The sequence below is a fragment of the Scomber japonicus genome, chromosome 11, assembly GCF_027409825.1.
Source record: "Scomber japonicus isolate fScoJap1 chromosome 11, fScoJap1.pri, whole genome shotgun sequence".
Taxonomy (NCBI): Eukaryota; Metazoa; Chordata; class Actinopteri; order Scombriformes; family Scombridae; genus Scomber; species Scomber japonicus.
In genome coordinates, this window is record NC_070588.1 from 16,410,508 (window position 1) to 16,421,037 (window position 10,530).

At 40.3% G+C, this 10,530-nt stretch overlaps 2 protein-coding genes across 2 annotated transcripts; one reads left to right on the top strand and one right to left on the bottom strand.

Annotated features, from left to right (window-relative positions):
• Positions 1 to 87: 87 nt before the first annotated feature.
• On the top strand, positions 88 to 6,018 carry fastkd1 (FAST kinase domains 1). The gene is made up of 15 exons (XM_053329162.1): positions 88 to 234; positions 368 to 834; positions 924 to 992; positions 1,555 to 1,680; positions 1,774 to 2,172; positions 2,274 to 2,384; positions 3,358 to 3,489; positions 3,575 to 4,061; positions 4,140 to 4,254; positions 4,334 to 4,462; positions 4,579 to 4,710; positions 4,805 to 4,918; positions 5,439 to 5,583; positions 5,690 to 5,804; positions 5,923 to 6,018. Exons 2-15 carry the CDS (start codon positions 500 to 502, stop codon positions 6,016 to 6,018), a joined length of 2,505 nt encoding a protein of 834 aa, XP_053185137.1. The 5' UTR covers positions 88 to 234; positions 368 to 499.
• Positions 6,019 to 7,142: 1,124 nt separating this feature from the next.
• klhl41a (kelch-like family member 41a) lies at positions 7,143 to 9,812 on the bottom strand. The gene is made up of 6 exons (XM_053328352.1): positions 8,727 to 9,812; positions 8,486 to 8,643; positions 8,287 to 8,394; positions 8,004 to 8,189; positions 7,366 to 7,512; positions 7,143 to 7,278 (listed from the first exon to the last, which is right to left on the bottom strand). The coding sequence occupies exons 1-6, from the start codon at positions 9,810 to 9,812 to the stop codon at positions 7,167 to 7,169; spliced, it is 1,797 nt and encodes a 598-aa protein (XP_053184327.1). The 3' UTR covers positions 7,143 to 7,166.
• Between the last annotated feature and the right edge of the window lie 718 nt (positions 9,813 to 10,530).

Genomic DNA, 10,530 nt, shown 5'->3' on the forward strand with positions numbered 1-10,530 from the left:
TCTATTTGTATTTATTATATACTGCTTAATCTTCAGAAATCTACATAAGAGTCACCGGGCAAGGGGACACTGTGGTTGTCGGTCATTTTAGGTGATTGTTTGTCCATCCACGTGGATAGCTCGTTATCAAACTGAACTTCAGTGTGGTGGTGGTCCAGAAGGAAAGTCATATGTTGTGTCTGAATGAGGCTGTCTGTTGGCTTCTTATCTGGGAGATGAACTCGTGAAGCTGAGGTCAGCACCAGCCAAGTTTCCCCTTGAATTCAGTTAATAAGACATAATGTAAGAAATTGTGATTCACTTAAAATGTGTTTTTTAAATGTGTTTTCTTCATTTTAAAGAGTCACCTTACATCGTCTGCCTCCAGACTGTAGCTTGGTGGATGTGGTGCCAGTTGGCTGAGCCTGCCTGTCAGTTTCACTTTGAGGTGGACCCTGTGTTGGTACCATGAAGACCCCAGTTCATGTGCATACTTAATCTGAGTTGAGGGTCTGAGGCGATGTTTCGTCTCAGGGGTGTGAACTCCTGCCTTCGTAGGCTCCTTCATGGGGGGACAGTGAACCGAGACCAGGTTCTGGAGCAGTTGAGGGTTTGCTCAGCTGAAGACAATGTATTTGATGTTGTGGGCAAGAACAAGGCCAAGCTCACAGTGAAGCATGTGGGCTGTGCCGTGGAGATGCTGTGGCAGTTTCAGAAAGAAAAACCACAATTGCTGAGGACTGTTGAGCTCACCAAAAGCCACCCACAGTTCCTGACACTCCGGGTTTTGGCAGAGAACAAAATCGCCCTTATGGATGATTGTATGTTGGTGGACATGCTTTACAATTTCCTCAGGTACATTAAAATGTATAGACACCATCACTTTGAAGATCATGAATTTTCATATTAAACAATTGTGACAGCATATATCATCTCTGTTTTAGGCTGAATGTGGATCACCACGACTCTCTGGTGCAGCAGCTGGTTTCAGAAGCTTGGCGAAGAATGGAAAAGTAAGAGTGTGTTGAATACATTTTAATTCTTTATTTATTTTGTACATGGGAAAATAACTGACGAAGAAAACAAACAAACAAAACAAGAATAACTGTGTTCAAAAAGGAGTAGGAAGAAGTATATGCTCTAAAGTTCCTACCTGTTTCTCACTACTCCTCCTTTGAAGAATGAGTATAGTTTTTCACATCTTTCTTAAAACAACAGTCAGGTGCCCAAATGGACATTAAAACAGGTTTTTCTTGTTTAATGGCCATTAGAAGATCCCTTCATAATGCACTTAAAATGTAAATGGGGACCTGCAGATGGGGACAACATCCACAAGCCTTCTTCTGTGCAAAAATGTATTTAAAAGTTTATTTGAAGCTAATACAAAGCTTCAGCTGTACAAAACAGTCAAATTGTTTTTTATAAATAGTGACGAACCAACAATCCCAAAACCTGAATATATTACATTTGTTATAAAACAGAGACAATGTTTGCTTGCTGATTATGAAAACTTGTGTTTAATTTTCCGATGACTAGTGAACTAATGATTTGTCATGCAAATGTGGATTTTTGCAGATTTCCAATGTCTTCTTTGTCCAAGTTTGCCATCTGTCTAAGTGATCAACAACTTCAACACAGCTCTCTGATGGGTCACATCACCAGTATTGTGGATCAGAAGTTGTCGTCTATTGATGATGCCAGGTCAGCCATTAGACACATCTGATCAAATACCCTCAAAGAAGAAGTGCCTCCTATTGTGTGTATTTACTCTCCCTGCTGGCATTGTTTTCCCAGGATCCTAACTGTGTTCATGATTAGCACTTCGTCCCTGGTGTCTCCTCGTCTACGGGATGCCCTCATTAGCAAGGCAGATCAACTCCTGGACAGCATGGATCCCTCACATTACAACAACCCCCGAAGAGTAGTGCAGTTCCTGCGTCACCTCAGGTACAGCCACCGCCCTCTGCTGGAGAAGTGCAACCAGATCATCTTGTGTAACATTCCCAGGCTGGACGCGGAGAACATCGGCATGATCATGGGGCTGTATCAGTCCCTGCAGTTCAACAACTGTGACTTCAGGCTTGCTGTTAAACAAAGGCTGACAGAACTGATCGATTCAAGCACCGAACCTTTCTCCTTCACTAAACTGTTTGTTGCTCTGGCTCCTATGGCCAGCCCAGAGATCAGAGAACGGTTTGTATTTTTTATCAGTTCAATCATGCATGATTGGGAATCTAAATGTTTTACAGTAGTCTTTGAGTCTCACTCTTCCAATCTCCTTTTATTCCTCTTAGGTTGGAGAACACTGCCCTCCTGTTGGCGGATGAGTTAAATGCACAGCAGGCCCTGGCTGTAGCTGAAGCACTAGAAGAGATTCAAAGCAGGAACCTTAGCTTGATGAGCAAGTGAGTTCATTTGGCACCTGGATAACTTTAAAGCAAGTTCTGTTTTTTTAAGGTATATCTTAATACAAAACTCACATACCATATGTGTGTTGAGAGAGCTTTTTGTTGCCTGTGATTATTCCTTTTCTCCATACTGGTGATGAAAAGATCTCTTTGTGGCACAGCTGTGGACAATTGGAGAGCAAAAGCCACAGTCCTTCTTGGTGAAAAAATGCATTCTGAATTTCAGCTAAAGTTAATATGACGCTTCAGCAGTCTTTAGACAAAATGAATGGGTGTATTCTGAATTTGTGATCTTTTACTGTAAATACAACATTCCTTATTTGCCCTGAGTGCTTCCCTGCTGACACATACTGTTAGTTGTACTGTCGGAATAAAACACTTGCAGTAAAGCTGTATGTGAATGCAAGGATGATATACTAAAGATACAAAGATGCTGGCTTAGCTAACTCTGCTACATCTCCATCTTTCATCTCCATCCTTCAGCTGAACTTAACAATGCATTTTTGCACTGAATGAGCACTTTAGATTTTGTCACTCATATCTAGTATAATTGCTTGAGGCCAGTATGGAGAGGAGGCATAATTAAGGCATTGGTATGCTGAAACCTCCTCAAGCCTCTCTGATGTCGGTATTAGAGGGCTATTAGAGGACAGTAAGCAGGGTTTTAACTCTAAAATGTCAAGCTCTCTTTTGTTATTCTTTACACAACTACTTCTGTCATCGTTCATGTGTTCATATGAGCCAAACTCTATGAATACCTTCGAAGAGTGACTGTTTAAAAGTGCATACTGTCATTTAAAGACACAAACAATTACATTTTTGCCTTCAGATGTAATCAGACCTCACATTGATTTTTTGAACATTGAACATTCTCATTTGAAAAAAATCTGAACTACTATATTCACATGCTATATGTATGTACCTGTACTTTTGAAAAGTAACATGTAAGTATTATGAAATGATTTTCCAGAATTGCAGCAGTAATCCAAAGGAACCTTCACGCCTACAAGCCGGTGGAGGTGGCCAGAATCACCCAAGCCCTTCTTCTGTTGCAGTATCAGAGTCCCGAACTCTTTTCAAAACTAAGAAACATTTTGGTCAAGTAAGTGTGTATGTGAGCAAAATTAAGTCATTTTCGCTTCACACCAGTTTGGTAAAGTATTGACTCTTTACACTTTACTTTGTAGCCTTTTGCAGTGCAGCGTCTTTCCATATGAAGTGACCATGTTGACACGTGTTCTGTCCATGCTGCCTTCACCTCGACTCGAGGATAGTGTGATCTCGCGGGTAGATGCAGTGGTGACCCAGTGCAGTCTCGGTGATCTCAACACTATCTCTTTCGCCATTGCCAAGTGGGTGCGCAACGATCCCTCCTACCGCCACAACACTCCCAGTAAGTACGTCCGTCTGCTGCAGAAGCTGAACCGCTGCGGGCACGAGAGGCTACAAACAGCTGACCGACTAGACTTTGTTCTTGAGGAGCTTAGGTTCATTTCGGGGGAGTGGTTTGACGAAATGCTGCTCGAAGAGACAATGGTCACACTGCAGAGGATGATGGATCAAATAAACTGGACGAATGTGCCGGATTTGGCCCTCTTCTTAACCAGGACAAACCACCTCTGCCCTCCCTTGATGGAGCGTATCACCAGCGTGGCTATTGAAGACATTGACAAGGTGCTTTAAGATACATCACATCACATTAAGCCTGAATTAAATAAAAATTAACTCTGCTTTTCCTGTTCCATTTGTAAGATTCACCACTCAGCAACATATGCCACCCTGCTTCCCTTTTCTGTCCTGAATTATGATCCTGTAAGAGCAGACGAGTTGTATAATGTTTGTATACGGCGCTTCACTCCTCATATCAGTAAGTGAATTGTCAGTTCACTTTTCTTTTTTTCTTGTTCTTTAAAAACTTATACTAACACCTTTCTGTGTATTTGTAGGTTCCTTTGACCCACATCTGCTAGTTCTCCTGGCATACACCCTTGCAGTAGCAGACTGCTTTCCTGAAGAACTTGTCAGAGAAATCTTCAGTATACACTTTTTGGGAAAACTGGATACTCAACTTGAAAGTATGTCCGCATTTTACTTAGAACTTGGAATTAACAGGAAGATAATAGTTTTGAGATGTAAGTATGCCACACATGTTTGGTAGAACTAATGTATGTGATCACATTACATTTTACAGCCCTACCTGATGCTCTCAACATGCGGACCCGACTCCGTCTCATGGAGCTCAATCGCGCTGTGTGTCTTGAGTGTCCTGAGTTCCAGGTCCCGTGGTTTCATGAGCGCTACTGCCAGCAGTTGCAAAAGAAAGGTAAATGCACAGAGATATAATTTTTTGATTTCGTTGGGGTTTGAAGTTGGAATAAATAATTTTCTGCTATTGATTCTTTGTCATGTGTTTTTAGGGAACGTCTCTGTCAGTCCTGTGCAGCAACAAATCCACAAAATGCTGGGTGATGTTCTTAATGGCATTAACTGTGTCCGATTAGCAGTCGTGACTCCGTATTTTTACACTGTAGGTGAGTATTGATTTGGTATTGATTTGATAATATTCCACTCCACCTTCTCAATTCTTAAAAATAAATGCACATTTACTAATAAAAAAAATGTGATTTTGGGCTTCATAAATAAAAACTGACTTGACTAATGAATTTTCATTCAAACACAGAAAAAAATGGTTTAAGTACACAAAACAAAGCAAAACAAGATTGACTCAGCAAAATCAACATGATCCTTTACATGGATAAATTGGACAGACCTAACCCAACATCAATATTTACAGCAACAGTGTATTGCTCTTGTCACACCATCCTTCTTGATGATCCATTCTTAGGAGGACCAAACCCCAAAATGCAGAACATGTTGGTACAAGCATGTCTAACATAGTATCTTATAAAGCTTCAGTCTGTGCAAGGAAACACAAGAAAAGAAAAGCCTTAATAATGAAATAGCCTTTTGTCAGCAAAATGCTCGGTAAACCACAGGACTCAAGAGGTGGTCTTATTTGACTATAAAAGACATTTTAATTTGTCTTTCCAGACTTTGAATGCATACTGGACAAGGACCTCCAGCCGTTGCCATACAGCGAGCAGAGCGCACTACAGATCTTGGACAAAGAAAAGGTTCATTGGGGGACAAGCTTGGTGGAAAACATCAGGGATGAGCTGCCGCCTGGAGCACAGCGGTAGATATATATTCACAACACAGCTGCTCATTATTAAAGATAAAGACCTACTACTGCCAGTCAGCATTGAAAGATGTTTGAAACTTTGTTTTTACTTCTCTCACAGTGTTGCTGTGGACTTCCTCGATTCAAAGTCCTTCTGCAAACAGTCTCATCATATGAAAGGTGAAGCCCTAATGAGAAAGAGACACCTTGAAATTCTGGGATATCGTGTTGTTCAGGTGAGAGAACATCATCCATGGTGACATTCAATTGGGTTGTAAATCTGAATCATAATCATTTGTCAGTACTGTTGCAAAAGACACAGACCAGATGGAGATTTTTTTTTTTTTTTAACAGATCCCTCACTTTGAATGGAACTCTATGGAGCTTTCTACACTGGATGCTTGGAAGAAATATCTAAAGAAGAAAATATATGGAGAACTTTCTCCCTGAAGGACATATTTACTGATTAATGAAACTAATGTTACGTTAAATGCTGAGATCTGAACCTGGTTTGGAAGAATTTCTAGGCAGGGTTGCTGAGTGCTTTAAATACAGTAAATTATTGTTTATCAAGTGCTCCTTATTTTTTGTGATGAAGGCTAAAGTTGACATGAATCTACCTCATTCATGTTAAGTGAGATTGTATATTATCCGCTTTTGTATTAAACAAGTTTTATTTCATAAATGTGATGCTTCATTTCCTGTTTCATACTGTACACATCTAGCATTAGTGTAGCATTGTCAGTGTTGCTTAATACAATGAATTCATATTTTGTCATAGATAATCATGTATTCTCTTTAGATTACAACTGAAGTTTAGAAATATTGAACCATAAACTATTATAGATCTTGCTTGCCAAAAACAACATGCTGGTGCCAAATAAGCCAACAAGGTTTGCCTTAGCAGATGCCTAACAAATTTGTCTTCCTTTGCAACATCGCTGACATTTTGCTTAGATTAAATAGTAGTCACTGTCTTTTGGACCTCCGCCACAGTGCTGCTTATATACAGTTTATATGTCTAGGCATTTATTCATAAATTGAATAAAACGTTAATAATAGTTTAACCTTTAGTTGACTCAATATCTGATATATTTTAGTATAACAGCAACAGTATGGTCATGAAATGTCCACATGGAAGTTTGTAATGGACATGTGCAGGGCTTATACTATAAGAGTGTAATATTTCATGTTATGGGTATACTCCTGAAAACTAAAAGTTACTTCAAACCAACCTTACGAATTAGAATGTCAAAAGGATACAGTAAGTCTGCTGGAGATAATATTTTAATGCAGTAGAATTACAAAGTACACATTCTGTCTCAATGGAAAAAGAACATTTCCAGTTTGATGTTTGCATTAAATTTCTGTTACAATAACAACACACACATCTAAAGAGTTGGGGTGGTGGGGGATTACTCCTCAGCAAGAGATATACACCATAAACGATGATTTCTGGTCCACACAACAATGACCGTTTCATTTTAGACCATGATGACTATAAGAAACAAGCCAATTAAAAGTAAAATACATTTTATTTAAACACAAAGTCTGATAAAATGTTACATGACAGTTGGTTGTATGACCCTGAACTGTTGTTACAGTTTGGGCATTTTGGCTGCATTCAGGCGCATGGACACACAGGAGGCTCCAGCTGCATAGCGCATCTCTTTAATCATCCCTGTCCACTGTTTTTTGTCATCTTCATACCTGGAAGGAGAGAAAGCATTTAGCTGTATTACACAGTTGATCACAGTGTTCCCCAATATTCAATGCAAAGCAAAAAGCAACACATACTGCCAAATGTCAATGATTTCACTGGGCGCAAACTCTTTGTTCTCATTTTCCATCATGGTGAAGCCTCCTACTGCGTACATCAGCCCTCCACTACAGACCAGGTTGATTGAACTCCTCTCCTGAGGAAACTCTGTGAAGGGTGACCACCTGAAACAAAGTACATTTAATTAAATAATGTGTGTTTGTTGTTAGTGTCTGCTCCTTTAAAAAAGATCAACAAGCGTTCCTGGATATTTTCAATATCGATTCAAAGCAGTAGTTCCAAACTTGGGGATCGGGAGTCGGGACCCCACAAGTGCTCACAAGATGATTTTAGGAATAGGAGAGAGAACTATGTTTCTGTTACACATATTTGTTTTTTCAGTCTTACCCTAACCCTAACCCTGTCTTGTGAAATATTTGATACTTTCACCTCTTTAGGAGTCTAAAAAAATCAAATTAAGTAATCTGAAAAGGAAAAAAAAAGGAAAACCACTGATTTAAAGCATGAAAATATAGAAAAGTATACAGAAGTACAACTGATATTTGACTTTAAATACTAAGAGGTCTAGTTTAATATGAATTGGTCTAAAAAACCCAGCCCAGCACAACATTTAATAACTTTGAATGTACAAATTGTAATTGTAAATGACACATACTTGTTGGTCCCAAAGTCATAGGCTTCACAAGAAGCAATGAGGCCTTCTTCATTGACTCCTCCAACCACAATAATATTCCCTTTGTAGATAGCTGCCCCGAACATCGATCTGGGAGCCTTCATTGAAGCTACCTCCTTCCACTCTGACTTCTTGTGGTTGTATGCAAACATCTTATTGGTGGCTTTACTTTACCGGCAAGACAAAAATGATTCCCAGGAAGGATTAATGTAATGTGAAAATCAGATTGTGACTTCATGTAAATGTTCTGACATGGCCAACTTACTTGTCATCTGTTTTTCCTCCAATACAATACACCAGTCCATTCTCTGAGACCACACAGTGGCCGTGGATTTTCAAAGGTAATTTTTTTGTTTCAGTCCACTTCATTTTTCTATAAGATCAGAGAAAGTGTTCAAAAGTGAAAACATGTCAGAGCTTTCATTAATGAAATCCACTGAACTACCCACATGGTTGCAACTTACTCAGTGTCATAGCACATAACGGTGTCATGAGACTCATTGGACTGTAAATCTTTCCCTGCTACTGCAAAGATGAGATTGTCACATTCCCCCATAGCGAACAGACACCTGGGGGAGGGCATGGGAGGCAGAGCAATCCATTCAGAAGAAAGACAGTCCAGCTGAAAGACATACAGTCAGGATTTTTTTAAATCAAAGTGATGGATTTCTTTGTAATGCAATGTTTATTAAACTTTTTCTGTACCTGGTAGAAGTAACACTGCAGTGGGGCTTCATTATCGTCTTCATCTACAAACAGTCCTCCCAAAACATAGAGATTGTTCTTCTTTGACGCCAGACTGACGTGGTTTCGGGGGATCTGCTCGGCCATCGCAGCAAGGAAACATTCATTCTCCACTCCATCGTAGGCCACAGCAGCCGTGTCATTGATCATCAGCACCATGTCTTTGGTATACATGCCATATCTGCGGTTATCATTCAGATATCCAGGCAGCTTTCCCTCCTGTCCTTCCTCATCCTCTTTACCCTTTGTCTTTTCAGGCAGCTTCCCTGCAAAGGCGTCCTTGATGACTTTGATTTTTTTGAGAATCTCAGGATCTGCCTTAATGAGTTCGTCCTTCTCGACCTTTTCCTTGAAGTACTTCTCTGGGAGGAGGCGGAAACGAACACACTCGAAGGCCTCTTCTAAAGATTTCACGCGCTTCTCTTTGTCTTTCCTGATCCATCGCATGAGGGTCTCAAACACCAACTCCTCTTTTTCTACATTCAATGCATCTGTTCCAATAATAGCAAAGAGTTCATGTGAGGCAAGCTCTAAGAAATCCTCATCCTTGGACATGATCTCAAACCGATCTGCAATGTAGTCTCGAGCTGCTATTGCCAGCCTTTGGGAGTTCAGCATCAGTGCCAGCCTGTAGACAGCGAGGCAGTTCTTCTTGGTCAGCTTGTTCTGGAGATAATTCACACAAACTGTGAACACCGAGGGGATCTGGAAGCGGTTGGCAACAGTCAGAATATCCTGCACATTGTTGTCGTTGATGTCAATCTCTGCTGAGTACATGTAATTCACAATTGCCTCCATAATATTAGGGTCCAGATCCTCCAGAACAACGTCTCTTTTGCCCACTTCCTCACCATCCATGGAGAAGTAAAGCTCCCGGAAATATGGACTACATGCTGCCAGAATGAGCTGGTGGCAGGGGATGCTCCTGTCTCCGACCTTTAGGATGCAGTCGATCAACTTGTTCTCATTCAGAAGCTCTTTCAGTCCATCTTGGAGCAAAGTGCTCTGAAAAAGACGAAGATCTTCCCTCAAGCTATGGGAATCCATTCTTTTAGGACAGGAGTGGATGGGAGTGCTGGCAGTGCACAACTAACTGACTGAATGCCCTAGCAGGTGAAGACAGAGAATTATAGGCAGCCAGGTCTGAGGCCACTTCAATATAACTGTGCCCCTCTATATATAGCCAACCATCCCATCCATGAAGAATTCAGGTTGGCCAAATCGGAAAGCTCACACAGCTGTCACAGAGTAAAACCAACCATGGAGCCTTGTCAACGCAGTGATTGTAACAACATTGACGTTCAACCACACAGAAATAACCTGTGACCTTTTCTTTTATTCCCGTCTATGTAATAAAATGAAAATATGTTTTTTCAAGAAATACACTTAACACGCTGGCAGGGCCATTTACACTCATATTCTACTTGATGTGTTCATTGCTATTGTTGGCATTACTACAGTCAACATTTCCATGTGGAGTGAGTCACAGTTCACGAATAGTAATGACTTCCTAAAGTGTGATTCAGTATTTGAGTGCAAGTACACAAATACTACGAGGGGATTACTCCACAAGTAGACAGGGTCATTGAACAGCTGCTGGAACAGGAGGTGACAGTTTGTCCTCTTTTAACATTATTAAAATGCTTGAGCTCCCTGTGGAGTAATTCATTTTAGTCTGAGACATTGTGTTCCTTTCATATACAAATGTGAGTTTTTATGTATAATACAGAACAACCACCTGCATTATTTTATGAATATCTTAATG